Source organism: Cyphomyrmex costatus, unplaced genomic scaffold (genome assembly GCF_001594065.2).
Source record: "Cyphomyrmex costatus isolate MS0001 unplaced genomic scaffold, Ccosl1.0 scaffold628, whole genome shotgun sequence".
NCBI classification, from domain to species: Eukaryota; Metazoa; Arthropoda; class Insecta; order Hymenoptera; family Formicidae; genus Cyphomyrmex; species Cyphomyrmex costatus.
Genome location: NW_017280187.1, coordinates 25,838 through 42,876, shown reverse-complemented (window position 1 = coordinate 42,876; position 17,039 = coordinate 25,838). Strand labels below are relative to the sequence as shown.

Below are 17,039 nucleotides of genomic sequence, written 5' to 3'. Positions count from 1 at the left end.
CCTACTTCCTGCGCGGATGAAAAAACGCGATCGATTTTACTGTTTACGGACGTTCGCGCCGCTACTTAATAATATTTTAACATAATTTTTCATGAGATAGAAGATTGCCCTGATCTTAGATATCATTGTTTAAAATAGACATTGGTTGAGACATTAATTAACGTATTCATTTCAAAACAAATGGATGAACAGATTAATTAAAGTATTGTCCATCGCTGGCTACTACTTTTTCCTATCTCTCAGGCAATTTTCGAATTCCATCTCGAAAAAATGACTTGTTTTTAGAGACGATCATTTTTTTGGAAAACGGACCGAACTAATTTGTACTACTTTTTTTTTTTTTTTTTTTTTTTAAGAAAAAAAGAGAAAGGCGAAAGAGTCGTGCTAAATATTGATTAAATATGACGGCTAACAAATTTAAGAGAATTCAGCTCAGTAATTTCCCTCGATAGAAGATTGCTCCGTTTTTTAGATGTTATTATTTAAAAATACACATTAGATATAATAAAATGCCAATGTGAGTCGATACAAGTTATTAGTGTGTATATATTAAAATTTATTCAAAATGAATAATAAAACGTATACGGTTCGACCCTCGTTCGGGTCTTCTTCAGTACAAAGAAATGATTAAATATAAGAATTTACTTACATTTATAATAAATAGCGCATATAAAACATAACATGGTGATAGTGTCGGAATAAGTCGAATCTTCTAATCATCAAATTGTTAGATTTACTAAAAATAATTAAGAAAAAGAACGAAAAGAGTATATTTTTATAATTTGTTAACGAAAAGTTTTTTTGATGAGTTAACTTACATGATATTGTCAAGATTAGTCTGTTATCAATGTAGTAAATTGTACAAGTTCCATTATACTGTTCAGTTTACTGTGTGGGCACAATTGTGAATAAATTAATATACAATTATTATAAAAGTAATTGATATCAAAATTTAGTTCACTTACATGGAATTTAAAAGAAAGTTATTAAACAAGATATTAACTGTTTGGCAGACAAATGTGAAATAAAATAAAGAGAAACAGTTAACAATAGAACATGTACCTCAATGACAATACCATATACATGAATAAAAATAATACATAGACAAGAGATAAATTTTTAGAATAGAAGCATATTACGTCTCAGAAAATAAATCTGTATATAAAGGACCAAATGAAAATATGTCATTTTGTAAATTCAGGCCTAGTTTTTGTTTTTTAACATGTATCATCTCTGATATGATATCAGTCTTTCATTTAAAATCTGTTGTTTGTCTAAAATATGTACACCATCCCAATCAAATTCATGAGATATGTCAGTATGATGTTGTGTAATAACCTAATAACCTAATATTGCGTCGTATTTCTGTTGATATGATTTCTGCGTTCTGCTTGTTTGCCCAACGTAAAACGCATCACAGTCCTTACAATCAATCTTGTATACTACACCGGATTGGCAGAATTGAGGCAATACGTCCCTCTGGACCTTTATGAATTTATTGAGTTTGTTTATGCTTCTATAAGCCATAAAAGGTAAATGTTTTAAAAAATTCTTGATTTTATTAGAAATATTATTTCTATAATAACTTATGTCGGCTCACATTGGCATTTTATTATATTGTTTTTGGATTTATTTACATGAGCCTATTGATTATCTTGCTTTTTTAAAAATAGTTTGAGACATTTAATGTATTCGAAGTCGTTTATGTAAGATTAGATCCACAACCTCGCTTTAAGAGGTCCTCAGCCGTAAAGCCATAAGAAAATGACCAATCATAGTTGAATGTGAGAAAAATAATCTACTGTGATTGGTCAATTTCCTACGGCTTTACGGTTTACAGCCTCTTAAAGCGAGGTTGTGGGCCCAGATATTTTTTCAAGAAAAGAAAGGTGTGTGAAAAAACGTACTAGATATTAATTCTTCGGATAAACTAGATTTGACGGCTGATAAATTTAAAAGAATTTAACGTAATTTTCTATATAACAAAAAAGATTCGATTTTTTTTTAGATATTATTATTTACAATAATTTTGAGATATCTAGTTAATGTACATACATTCATGGTCGTTTATGTGAGTATATTGATGATAGATATACGCTCTGATATATTTTTAAGAAGAGGAAAAGGTGAAAAACGTGCTAAATATTGATATTTTGGGTAAAAAACTAAACCTGCCAAATTTAAAAAAATTGACTTCTTTTCTGTCGAGAAAATTCTCATTGAGATCAATGTGTCGACTTTCTATACTCTGAGAGTGGACTTATTTTCGTATTAAAACAAATAATACGTCACACGAGAATGTGGCCTCGCTCTTAGAATTTGTTCATATAAAGACCGCGCGTAGGCGAGAACGATACAAAACGAATCATCATTGCCCGCGCAACCCAGCATGACTAATAAACTCGCGCAATCGTTTCCTTATAAACGACCCCCGCGAAAGAACAATCTCGTAAATTCCACGCACGCGTCTCGACAGAATTATTCGTATCTATTTATGGTTGATATAAGAAGAATGAAAGTAAAATAATCACAGATGTGTGTAAAAGTAAGTTTTCATTTTATGTAATAATTCCTATAATTTTTCCGAGATGAAAGTTTTAATGTTTAAAACCTTTAAACTTTGTTTTTAAATACAATTATGAATAAAAAAATGAACATTCGTGTCAGTAACTGAAAACAAAAAGGATCAAGATGACCTTTTAACAATCAGATGCAATGGCGGATACAATTTTTACGGTGCTGATCGTTCAATTAGACCGAATTAAAAGGTCTCTTCGAGTCAATAACTCATCAGATGATCGGCAAGACATTGTTTAACGCGATGATCCATCCATGAGAAGATTGCAATCGTCGTAAATGAAGATTTTAATTGAAAGACATTAATCTTTAGAAGAAAATTTTTTTATTTTAAATAAGATTTGTAATTTATATTTCGTTGTATTTTTTCTTCCAAAATATGACACCGTGCCATTATATTGGCTTTCTTGTTCTGTATATAAAGAGAACAATTTTGCTAAAATGTCTAAACATTTAATTATAGATATACAGATCTGAAAAGAAATTTCTAGGACTATTAAATTACAAATAATTATGTAAAGTGTTCAATTGCTAGAATGTCAAAACTTTTTGCAGTATTGTTTATCATGCTTGAGCTTTCTACATAATTATTCTGATAATCCAACAAAATTATTTTCAAATCTGTATCTACATATATAGTTAAATTTTTATATATTTCAACAAAATCGTCATTTCCTGTAAAGGTTAAAATAATTTTTGACATTAAACTTCTTCGAGAGTATTAAAATTCGTCAAAGCGCCAATTTATAAATTAAAGATGTTAGCATTGCCATACGTAATAGTCACACATATCTGTGATTATCAATTTCAAAAATCATAAATCAAATTGATGAAACTGCGATCAGTATATAGAAGATATAGATTCCTATAAATATCTCGACAATGGTCGATTAGAAATTCTTCCTGCATTGCGTCCGTCGAAAATTGGCGATCGCTCCGAGACGCGTCATCCAGCCGAGAATGTTAAAAGACTGTATGCGTCGTCACGAGAGAATTCTTTTACGGTATTGAAACCGAGTCTCGCGATGAGTGACGCCGACGCTATTTCGGCGCCTCGCGTCGTCACTAATTGCGTTCTCGCGTCTGAATGGAACGGCAACGTCACTGTACGCCCCCCGTATTCGTCCGTACACAACACATTCGACATATACAGTTCTTTGCTGTTCGCCTCGACGTATACGCTCACGTGAATTAGAGCATCGCCGAAAAGTCTTTCCACGTCGAACTAGAAAATTGAATTGGAAAAAAGGAATAGTTGCACAGATACTGATTTTTTATGAGCTCTGAAGAAAATTTAGGATTTTACAATAATGTTGAGTACATGTTAATAAATTATAATCAGAAATCTCTTTCAAATTCCCTAGTTATAATGTAAATTATATTGGGAGTACAAATTAGTTCGGTCCGTTTTTTTGTGTTCAAAATGCATCCCATGTGTTCTCATGGCTCTCAATCGTACTCTGAAACGTCTTGTTGAGTTAGTCCCAATGATTCTGCAAGCTTCTCTTGCTTTTGACTCTGATCTTCTTCGAGTAATGCCTCTAATTCTTTGTCTTCGAATTTTTTTGGTTGTCCAGAGCGAGGCTTGTCTTCAACGCTGAAATCTCCATTCTTGAAACGTTGAAACCATTCCCTACATGATTTATCAGTTGGAGCAGTGTCACCATAAACTTCGACAAGCATTCGATGGGCTTCAGCTGCACTTTTTTTTCCAAATAAAGCAGAAAATTAAAACTCCCGTAAATGCTGCTTGGTTAACACAAAATTCGACATTTCAAACACAGTAAAAATCAAGGTTTTTGTATGAAACTCAAAGCGATATAAACTGAATATTATTAGCTGATGTCTAACCTCTCTGAAACCGCCAAAATCAGCTATCACTATGAACCACAACAGCCGAAGCCATCTTTTGGAAAACGGACCGAACTAATTTGTACTCCCAATATTTAGAAAATAGGAATTATATATAAACTTTAATACATAAATTATATATTTTGTTGAACTTTCTGTGTAATTATAAAAAAGGAAATGTAAAATAATATATATATTATAAATATTGTTTATTGACGTAGATTTGTTTTGTTTGACTAGATGATAAACAGAGTAAACACATTTCACGCTTCGGCTGGATTATACTATTACAAAACTACTAGTAATCCAGCGTAAATTTTTCTTAATGGCGATTCACTGGCTGCGTTCAGCGGAAAAAGCAGCTTTGCAACTGTTGTAGAATTCTTAAATATAATTAGGCTTGTACTTTATAATTCTTCAGACTGGATGTAGGACTACATTCCAAAACGTCTTCTCTCTGAGAAAAATTTTATTTTTTCGAATTATACAATAAAAATATATGTAATGTTTATTATATCGAGTAAGATTTTCCTCGAAAGACATTTTGGAATGTAAACTAATCATATTAAAGAAATAAAGAATTTTACAACAATTACAAAGCAGCTTTTTCTACGGAATGCAGCCACTGCTATTTTCAAGATTATTCAGACATATGCATGAAAACGAAAAAAGAGATTTTAACTAAGTTAGTTTTAGCAGGGTATAGTAACTAGTTAACCCTTTGCGTCGCAGTGGGTCGCCCAGCGACCCACCTTTTATCAGCTAGTTTTTTCACATTTAAAAATCAGTTTCTCATGTTGTTTACGTCGTGATTGATTTTCTACATAGTCAAGGCATTTATTTATCGAATGGAAGATATTGCACGTATTAAAATACTATAGTTAATTAATTATAAACAAAAATATACCAAAAAATTACCATTTTTTGAAACAAAATCATTTGTGAAACATAATTCCGTACAAACACATACGGGAAAGTTATTATTTATACGTTTTTGGGGTCGCTGAATACGAATCTGATGTCGGTTTTCAAAAATTCAAAATGGCGGATCCAATATGGCGGACAAAAAATTGAAAATCGACTGAATTCGCTTGAAACTAGTTACTCGGGGGTTTTCAGGGTCGCTAAATATGAATCTGATATTAGTTTTCAAAAATTCAAAATGGCGGGTCCAATACGGCGGACAAAAAACTGAAAATCGACTGAATTCGCTTGAAAAAAGTTACTTGGTGGTTTTCGAGGTCAATGAATACGAAAATGAAAATAGATTTTGAGGATTCAAAACGGTGAGTATATAAATGGAAGACGCTTGTATACGAGTTATGTACTTGACAATTCATTGTCCGATGACCTGTACAAAATGGAAGCCTTTTCATACTCATCAGTATTTTTATTTACAACCCAGAGAAAAATAGATCATACATAATCATATATAAATTTATATGATTGTATATACTATTATACATAAAACAAAAAAAAAACTGAAAAAAAACTGGAAAAGAAAAATAACTGGATTCACAATTTTCATGTAAGCCATGTTGGATCCGCCATTTTGAATTTTTCAAAACTAACATCAGATTCATATTCAGCGACCCCGAAAACCCCCGAGTAACGAGTTTCAACCAAATTCAGTGGAAAGAAAAATGTGCCCCTGAAAGGGTTAAAACGTTAAAAGTTAAAAAAAAAGTTAAAAAATTAATAACTTTTAACTTAACTTAGTTAATTTTGTTACGGAACGTCGTGGTTTTAGAAATTCTCTCCTATTTTTGGGTCAATGCATTTAAGCAATTTACCCTGGGATTGGAGGTCAGGATGTGCGATTAGGAATGTTCAGGAGGAAGGGTAGGATAGTTTTTAGGAAGGGTGACTTTGAACCCGGTCCCAAAGAGTTCGCGAAGTTTGTAGGCGAGCCTGCGTGGATCGCCTTTTCGGATGGTTTTATAATTGGGAAAGGTGAGGTTAATTTCTAATAGGCTGAGGATATATTTGCGTTCGGGAGATGGATCTAATGGTTTATTATGGTTTAGTAGACGCGCTAGTTTTTCGAAATAAGGAAAAGGATCGTGATTTTTATTAAAGGCTGTTTTGATCTGGAACCTTAATCTCTTCTCTTTTTCTCTTCGTCCACCTTTTGAAGGCATGGAAGCAACGCGAAAGAAATTATCTAATTTCGAGAAAAATGTCTAAGACTGGGGCCACGCCATTGGCAGCGACAGTCACAACACAGTCCTCTATAATTTGTGAATGCTCCGAAAAAATGCTTAGGACGGGGGCCACACTATTGGCAGCGACAGTCTTAGCAACTCCTCGGATATTCATGTACTACTAGACGAGACGCAGAGTTGAGATTTCGGTTTCGGCTGAATAACTTTTATATTCTGTTTATTAAGTACAAAATAAAAAAATAAATGACACAAAAGGAGAAATAACCTACGTCTAGATGCGAAGCGTGAGGATAGTTCCAACTAAAGAGTTTCTTCTGACGACTGGCTGACTAGTTAATGATGAATTTTCTTCTAACAACTGACTTAACTGACTAATGGTATAACGATGAATTTTCTTCTAACAACTGGCTTAACTGACTAATGGTATAATGATGAATTTTCTTCTAACAACTGGCAGTTTTCCTGCTTTTCGCAGCTCTTTTATACTAAAAAATGAACGTGGGAGTGTCCGTCCAGGACCAATCAAGATTCTTTAGAATTTGGTGGAACCTATGCTCGCGCTTGTTTTCTTACGATAAGGGAGCAGCGCTCCGCGTAAGCCCTACTCCCGACACTACGAGTCTAGTCTTATCTTAGTAGACGAGAGTTTTAATAATTTATAAAAGTTCGATTTTCCTTAACTAATATCCTTATGCGAGGCGAAATGTAACGACATGTTCTAAATTATATTAATGTTGTATATTTTAAGTTGGGTTAAAATATTTTATAACTTTATATATTATGACTCTTGGATTTTAGTTTCATTAAGAATAAGAGACAAAACAAAGAAAAGGAAAAATAAAAGATATTCATCCTCGCATTCGGAAGGATCTTACCATATACTACTACTTAATTATTAGGCATATATGCTATTGTTTAACATTTTTCTAGAAAAAGGCCTTCGAAGGAAAAAGATTATAAAATAGATATTCTTTATCTACGTGACGCATAAGAGTATGCGAGCGTGAGTCATCTGTTGTTTGAATGTTTATGAACTAAGATAGGCCCTTCTATAAAAGGGACAGTTACGAAATATAGATATAATGGAGACAGAATATCTGACTAAGACGAAATACCAAACTAGAAATAAGATAAAGAAAATGTGTGAATCATATATTTATAATAATGAAGAAAGAGGGATTTTTAGTGGGATGTAACAATTTTAAATGCATTAAATTTTAACTTAAGGGGAGGTTCTCATGAAACTCGATCCGAAAATGTCAAAATTTTTTTTGCGTTTTTTGATAGCTTATTATGTGTAGAATAAGCCCCCATAAACGCCAGAAAAAGTTTGGCTGAAAAAAAAAGTTGTACAAAAAGCGAACCCACCTTTTTACACTAAAATCAACTAAAATTGACGAAAAAATAAAAAAATTATGTGATTTTGCACTTTTTAAATGTTTTCACTTTTCTCATTGTCAGCACGATTGTGAAGTGTAAAAATTGTGACGTGCAATTTTCAAAAACTGCTGGTGCAGGCGTTGCATTCAAATTAGTGGTCAAATGTAAGAAAACCCTTATCAAAACTTTAAACGCGTTTTCTGAAAAATACTGTTTTTCAAAACTGTAGCCACGATTTCTCAAGATCTAATTGACGGATCGGGTCAAATTTTTTTTTATTTTAAAGTAAATTAAATTTATTGGAGGATGAACCTAAATGCGACTGATATTTCATGTTTTTTCGATTTTTTATAGCACTTTGAAGAGCGAACAAAAATGTAAAAAACGACATTTAAAATTCAAATGCATGTCATTTTTTCAATTTTCGATATTTTTTCGATTTTATAGGATCAAGCTCCAACAAATATCATATATTTTAAGAAAATTTTTGGTTTTTTCGTTTTAGATCATCCGTTCGACCGCAATCCTGGCTGTAATCAACCAACATTTTTTTCACACGGTCACGTTGCAGCACGCATAAAACATTTTCTTCACTATATTAAGCGTCGAAAAAATTTATTTTTGTACTTAAATACTTGATAAATATGTGCCAAAAAACTAGAATTGATAATTTACATCCTACCATGAGAAAAAAATTCAAGAAAATTACCTTATTTTCGGGTCGCTAGATGAGAACCTCCCTTTAATTAAGTTACTTTTAAACGTTAACTCTTTAACATTTTTTTAAGTTAAAAAAATTTTTTATCTTTTTTAAATATCTTAGAAAATTAATAAGATATATCATAATAAGACTAAGGCCGGAATCCATAGTCCGAACATAGTCTGAATCTTAAGGAATGTCTTAAGATGCTAATACGGCTCTCTGATTGGTTCATGCACTAGTTTAATACCATCTCGAATCTTGAGTAACATCTGTGGATTCCGTCCTAAGAGCGTATATTCATATTTTAAGACCATCTTAAGTAATTTCTTAAGATGCTAATGCAGCCCTCTAATTGGCTTATGCGGTTATGCCGTAGGTATGTCATAAACCTTTCCGGATCTACAATAAGTTTTTTAAGCCTTAAGTCATAAGAAATTGATTAATTACAGTCAAATTCTTCTCGTATTCAAATTTAATTGATCAATTTCTTATGGCTTAAGAAAAATTAGGACATTTTGATCTAAAAAATATTTTTTTTCGAAATTAACTTTTTTTTCAACTTGAGTTAATTCAATATTGATCACTTAACTTACGTTAATTTAATTTTTTATTCCTTTAACTTTTAACTTAACTTTATTAATTTTGTAAAGCCATTAACTTTAACTTTATTCAGTTAAAAAAAAACATTAACTTCTCAACCCTGGTTTTAAGTCTAAAGGCGCTATCAGCATATGTGTATTGTTTCAAATTCTTTTAAAATATTTTATTCATTCTTCGCAAAATATCCGTTCCTCAGGAATATATAATATTATAAGCTGATTGAAGTTTGGAACGTTCTTGGAACGAATTTTTCAAAACAATTTCTCCCATTTCTCCTTTGGTACAGATGTTCCTCTGCATGCCAGAAAACAAATAGAAAACACACCGATCGAATACATGTGTCGGAAGACACCCTTATGGGCGAAAAAACAACCCTCGAAACAATTTAAAAATTTCTCAAAGATCGTAGAATGATTTCTCCCATTTCTCCTTTTGCACAGAGGTACCTCTGCATGCCAGATAATAAATAAAAAATACCCCGATCGAATACATGTGTCGAAAGCCACCCTTATGGGTGATAAACCACCATCGAAATAACTTAATAATTTCTAAAAAAAAGTAAAATGATTTCTCCCATTTCTTCTTTGGCACAGAGGTTCCTCTGCATGCCAGACAATAAATAAAAAATACCCCGATCGAATACATGTGTCGAAAGCCACCCTTATGGGTGATAAACCACCATCGAAATAACTTAATAATTTCTAAAAAAAAGTAAAATGATTTCTCCCATTTCTTCTTTGGCACAGAGGTTCCTCTGCATGCCAGACAATAAATAAAAAATACCCCGATCGAATACATGTATCGGAAGACACCATTATGGGCGAAAAACCACATTCGAAATAACTTAAAAATTTCTCAAAGATCGTAGAATGATTTCTCCCATTTCTCCTTTTGCACAGAGGTCCCTCTGCATGCCAGACAATAAATAAAAAATACCCCGATCGAATACATGTGTCGAAAGCCACCCTTATGGGTGATAAACCACCATCGAAATAACTTAATAATTTCTAAAAAAAAGTAAAATGATTTCTCCCATTTCTTCTTTGGCACAGAGGTTCCTCTGCATGCCAGACAATAAATAAAAAATACCCCGATCGAATATATGTGTCGAAAGCCACCCTTATGGGTGATAAACCACCCTCGAAATAACTTAATAATTTCTAAAAAATCGTAAAATGATTTCTCCCATTTCTTCTTTGGCACAGATGTTCCTCTGTATGCCAGAAAACAAATAGAAAACATCCCGATCGAACATATGTGTCGGAAGACACCCTTAATGGTGAAAAACCACCCTCGAAACAATTTAAAATTTTCTCAAAGATCGTAGAATGATTTCTCCCATTTCTCCTTTTGCACAGAGGTCCCTCTGCATGCCAGACAATAAATAAAAAATACCCCGATCGAATACATGTGTCGAAAGCCACCCTTATGGGTGATAAACCACCATCGAAATAACTTAATAATTTCTAAAAAAAAGTAAAATGATTTCTCCCATTTCTTCTTTGGCACAGAGGTTCCTCTGCATGCCAGACAATAAATAAAAAATACCTCGATCGAATACATGTGTCGGAAACCACCCTTATGGGGTGATAAACCACACTCGAAATAACTTAAAAATTTCTCAAAGATCGTAGAATGATTTCTCCCATTTCTCCTTTTGCACAGAGGGCCCCCTGCATGCTAGACAATAAATAAAAAATACCTCGATCGAATACATGCGTCGGAAGCCATCTTTATGGGCGAAAAACCACCCTCGAAACAACTTAAAAATTTCTCAAAGATCGTAGAATGATTTCTCCCATTTCTCCTCTTGCACAGAGGTCCCTCTGCATGCCAGACAATAAATAAAAAATACCCCGATCGAATACATGCGTCGGAAGCCACCCTTATGGGTGATAAACCACCCTCGAAATAACTTAATAATTTCTAAAAAAAAGTAAAATGATTTCTCCCATTTCTTCTTTGGCACAAAGGTCCCTCTGCATGCCAGACAATAAATAAAAAATACCTCGATCGAATACATGCGTCGGAAGCCACCCTTATGGGCGAAAAACCACCCTCGAAACAACTTAAAAATTTCTCAAAGATCGTAGAATGATTTCTCCCATTTTTCCTTTTGCACAGAGATCCCTCTGCATGCCAGACAATAAATAAAAAATACCCCGATCGAATACATGCGTCGGAAGCCACCCTTATGGGCGAAAAACCACCCTCGAAGTAACTTAAAAATTTCTCAAAAATCGTAGAATGATTTCTCCCATTTCTCCTTTTGCACAGAGGTCCCTCTGCATGCCAGACAATAAATAAAAAATACCCCGATCGAATACATGCGTCGGAAGCCACCCTTATGGGTGATAAACCACCCTCGAAATAACTTAATAATTTCTAAAAAATCGTAAAATGATTTCTCCCATTTCTTCTTTGGCACAGATGTTCCTCTGCATGCCAGAAAACAAATAGAAAACATCCCGATCGAACACATGTGTCGGAAGACACTCTTAATGGTGAAAAACCACCCTCGAAACAATTTAAAAATTTCTCAAAGATCGTAGAATGATTTCTCCCATTTCTCCTTTTGCACAGAGGTCCCTCTGCATGCTAGACAATAAATAAAAAAATACCCCGATCGAATTCATACATCGGAAGCCACCCTTATGGGCGAACTTGCTAAACTTTTAAAATGTTAAATATTCATTACCTTATTAACAAGATTAGTCGCTTCCTATCGCTGCAAAATTTCTTAATTAATTTTTATTATAACATTGTATGTTTTATAACTTTGTAACTTTATTATTGGACACGTTACATCTTTTTATTTTACAATTGACAAGATTAATTATCCTACGACACCATCATTGACTAGAAATTTAGTTTACATAGTATTAAGAAGAATTTTAAGAAGCGAGTAATTATGTTTGTTGCGTCTTTGTTTTCGATCTATTGTTATATATAAAACTTTCAAAATACTTTATATATTTTTTGTACATTGAATATGATCCAATTGGAGTTTGTTTTAATTATATTGTACATCATGATTTTTTGAATTAAATTTGTTCGTTTAACTATTTGGCTCTTTGCCCTATTTTTTCTTCTACTGTTTTAAATACGTTTCTCTCGAGAAGATAATTTTTGTCACGACCTCACACAAGGACTCAATAAGGATTTCTTTGAGTATCTCATGTATTCAATAGTAAAAGAGAGGAATAATGGATGCTGATCACAACTAACGAGATCGTCGAGGTTGTTGCTGAAGTATGTCAATGTCGTCGCTCTTATATCTCCAGGTGAGATTCTTTACGGGGCGACGGACTTCCTCTCTCATTTCTGAAACGTCGACGAAACCAGACAGTCGCCTTCGATATGAGGGGAAAGAGAATCTGACTGGTGTGACGTCACCTCCGTGGGGATTACGCTGATCGATAAAAGGCCTCACAGCGGTTCCTAATATGGATCGAAGGATAAGGCTGTCGTACATATAATAATGCTTCTCCGATCTTGATCTTTTCCATAATTACGCAAGATTCCGTTACAGAAGACGTCACGATATGTCTTAGGCTGGGTCCACAATCTCGCTTTAAGAGGCCCTAAGCCGTAAAGCCGTAAGAAATTGACCAATCACAGAGAATTATTTTTCTCGCATTTAACTATGATTGGTCAATTTTTTACGGTTTTATTACGGCTTACGGCCTCTTAAAGGTTGTGGACCCAGCCGATTTAATAAATAACAAATTCGGTTAAACGTATATATTAGTGCGTACTAGAGTGCATATTGAAGCCATTCTACTAATTTAATTTCTTATGTAAAAGTAAAAAGTAGGTATTTTTAATTGTAAAAGATGCAGATTTTATTTAACAACATAATAAAATATATTGAGGATTTATAGTTTAATTCGTTTTTATATTTATATTATTTACTCATGTATTTATGTGTCAATTTGTGTACGACGGCTTTAATGTGTATTTTAGTACGTACTGAGTGACCAATCGAAAGTTATAAGATCATGGATTTTAATTTGATTTTTTAATTTTTTAATAAAAAGACATTTCATGTCTGTGATGGAACATAAAATTACGAAGGTATCTGTACATTGTATGTAAGTGTTTCTTATGTGTCAAATTGGTTAGTGTCAAATTTTGTCCGCAAGTTTTATATGTATACATGTGAAAAGTACTCGTATATCTGAAGACGCGGTAGTGTCTCCGGCCATGTTCAAAAACTGAGAGACACTACAATAAGTTTCTTATCCCGAGCCACCAAAGTCCATTTTTGGGAGGTGCATAACTACTAAAATATAAAAAATTTTGAATCGAACGTTATATGTCCTAAAAGGCGGCATCGCCACGAGTAATTTGAGCCAAAACAATTTTAAATCGGTCAAGTCGTTCTGGAGATACAAGCGGTCGAAAAGTGGTGATTTTAATGAAAAATTAAGAAAAGACCCTCCTTCTCTGTCTGTCTGTCTGTCCGTCCGAAATATGTAACTTTTTAACATTTCCTCTCACCTTTCACTCACACCTCCACCATCTTCGATCCGCTGGACCTCCAGCTCCCCCTCCCTCATCACCCACCCCCACCACCCCTCTCTTTCGCCGTATTTCACTCTCTTTCGTTCTATAGTATTTTTAAATTATTTTTTTATGATCACCAACAATATCTTATATCATTAGATATAATTATTGTTTATTTTTATATTTTATATCATTAAATATTTTTAAAAAATTATACATAAAAATGAAAAGTTCGAGCCATGTTCAAAAAAAGATACTAAAAAATTTAAACCTTTTCATCTAATTGTAAGTGAACCACGAAAAGTAACTGATATAATATTAATTAAAGGTGCCAGTTCAAAGTGAACATACATAAAGTGTATTTCAAATCGTCTTCGCTTTCCACTGTCTCCCTCATATATTACCACGAAAAGTAACTGATATTTTATTAATTAAAGGTGACAGTTCAAAGTAAACATACATAAACTGTACGTAACTTTCGGTCGATTTTCGAATCGCCTTCGCCTTCTCCTCACTGTCCCGCGCGCAGGTCAAATGTCGCTCGAGTGGCATTTGGACCACGCGCGGTGAGGAGGGGGTAATATAATGCTCTATCAACCAAGCTGTAAATAACACCTATTTTTGTGATAAAGGGTGGTTTGATAAATATGATAAGTATCTTCCAAAAAATATTATTTATTTATATATATATTTATATATAATTATTATAATAATTAATTATTATAACTGCCTCTGTTGCCCCTCTTGCTGCCCCTTCTCCGTGGTCCCCAATAATAATGGGCATTGGAGAGCCGCCTCAAGAACTGTATAAATCTAACGTTTTGAATCCGCTCCCCTGCGCGGCTTCTTCGGTACACTGTAATTAAAAAACAAATTATTAAAACTAGAAACTTTTTAGGACCGTATAATTGATAAACAATAATAAACTAGAAGAAGAAAGCCATTTACGGTCAAAGCTGGATCACAGTGCTTATTATAATTGTGTGAATTTTATATACTGCGTATGTAGTCCCCCCATAAATCGTGACGCTGATAGTTTTTCAGCATTCTCCTACTTTAGATAAATATTGCAAAGAAATAATACTACGTCATCCCGCCATCAGAGGTCTATCGATGTTCGCAAAATTTCTCGCAAGTGCTGAGATACGCGTATGTCGCTTTATATAGAATCTCGATTAATAACTTACGCAGGCGTCTAAGGTAGGTTTCCATTACAATGCCTTACTGATGAGTCCACTAGTGGAAACCGGGACGAAACGCCAACTCGTGATATTCTTCGCAATTTTATTTTTTATAGATTTAGATTTATCATTATTTCAACATTACTTCGGTTAAAATTTAATTATGTCTTTCGACATATTATTAAGATCCAATAAGATGCTATAAGCATAAAAAATTGTGATTGCTTGTCAATTTAACTAACAAGGGGAGGACCAGATGACTCGCCCTGGGATTTCAATCCCAATTTTTTTTAGTGATTCTAGAGGTGAAAAAATAAGACCCGTGTCCCGGCGTTTGATTGAATAGGCCTTAGTTTCTGAATAATATTATTTTAAGGAGGTTCTATCGTTAGGGCAAGGTGACTAGAAAAATATGAAAAAATATAAATATTGTTCTTTAAAAGTAGCTGAAGCCCTAGGTAAAGTTTTTAGGTAGGGTTGCCGACTTTAAACTCATGAAAAACGCTTTTGAAAAGTCCGATTAATACACATGTCCTTATGGGGGATATGAAAAATTCATTAGTTATAAAGATATATCTTTTCAGAATGTGTCAAGAAGTAAATAAAAAACTGATATATGAAAGTGTAGGATCTCGTTTATCATTTAAAGCAAAAAAATAATACGTTGCCGAAAAAGTGAATGAGATATTTAATAAAGAAGTTGTAAAAAGTGTACAGGTTATAACGCTTCTGCTGTCGCGAGCTCACGCGTATGCGCTTCAGAGCCTCAGAGGTTACTACTTTCTTCAATCAAGCCTTGTATTTTTTACTTAATAAATAATATACATTGTGTACACTTCAAATTAATCAATTTAACAGTTATCTTAAATAAAATTATAATTTTAGAAATAAGATTTATGAGTGTTAAAAGCAGTTTTTTCCACACTTTTCCGTAGTCCTCATTTGACGTCGGAATACCGATAGAGCCTCCTTAATGATACTGATACATATTATTACATAATTCAAATTCAATTATTTCGATGCGGCACAATTACTTGGATGATAAACATCATAAAAACGTTTAAAGCATATAAATTTTTTACAGTTTGTACAATGAATAAATGAAGGAGTACCACATACACATTTATTTTTCCGTAAGTTTGAGGGAAAACATATTTATTTTGTTGACGTTTCCAAAGTCGACCTTACGAATTACGAGGCAAGCGTCTGACTCATGGAGCCAATTGCATTGGTTGCAAGCATCGCTACCGGGAAGGTTCATACAGCGCGACGCGGCGCGCTTCGGATCTGGCCAATATTCACAAATTTATTACTCAGAAACTAAGACTTATTCAATCAAACGCCGGAACACGGGCCTTTTTTTCACCTCTAGAATCACCAAAAAAATTGGGATTGAAATCCCAGGGTAAGTCACCTGGTCCTACCCTTGTAACCCAGTAAGCAAAATAATATTCCAGCAACGTTATTGAAATGATATTTAACAACATGTAACATTTTGGAATATGTAGTTGTTAACGTTGTATATAACGTTATCGTAAACAAACTTTGACGTACATTTAGAGATTTCAGTAATGTTGATATGGAGTTGCAATATCATTACAACTAATGTTGCGATAATATTTTTATTTCATTAGAACAATGTTGATATAAGGATAAAATATCGTTGGAACTAATGTTGCAGTAATGTTTTTCTAACATTAGAACAATATTCATATGATGATGAAATATCGTTGAAACTAATGTTGCGGTAATATTTTTCTTACATTAGAACAATATTCATATGACGATGAAATAGCAATATTTAGTAAATCAGGGAATGAAATATCATGATGCAAATATGAGAAAAACAAAATCACATCTTTGTTTCTCATATTTACGTTATATTTGCGTAATGATATTTCGTCTTCCGATTTACTAAATGTTGCTGCAATATTGTGCATTGAATTATTCTAATATAAAAGTGAAGTTGCCATAAAGTTTACGTACATACATTTGTCTATCTGGGAATATTCCAACCAAAAAAAATTTTTAATTTAATTTTTTAATTCTTTTTTAATTATTTGTATTATGTAC

At 33.2% G+C, this 17,039-nt stretch overlaps 1 protein-coding gene across 1 annotated transcript in view; it reads right to left on the bottom strand.

Moving 5' to 3' along the window:
- Nucleotides 1–3,980: 3,980 nt before the first annotated feature.
- LOC108779803 (uncharacterized) overlaps nucleotides 3,981–17,039 on the bottom strand; it is a 19,070-nt gene continuing 6,011 nt past the window's right edge. Inside the window, exons 4-5 of the mRNA XM_018547308.1 lie at nucleotides 14,513–14,641; nucleotides 3,981–4,274 (exon numbers count right to left, since the gene is read on the bottom strand). Of these exons, the coding sequence (XP_018402810.1) occupies nucleotides 4,027–4,274; nucleotides 14,513–14,641 (377 nt within the window). The 3' untranslated portion in view covers nucleotides 3,981–4,026. The remainder of the gene's footprint in view (nucleotides 4,275–14,512; nucleotides 14,642–17,039) is intronic.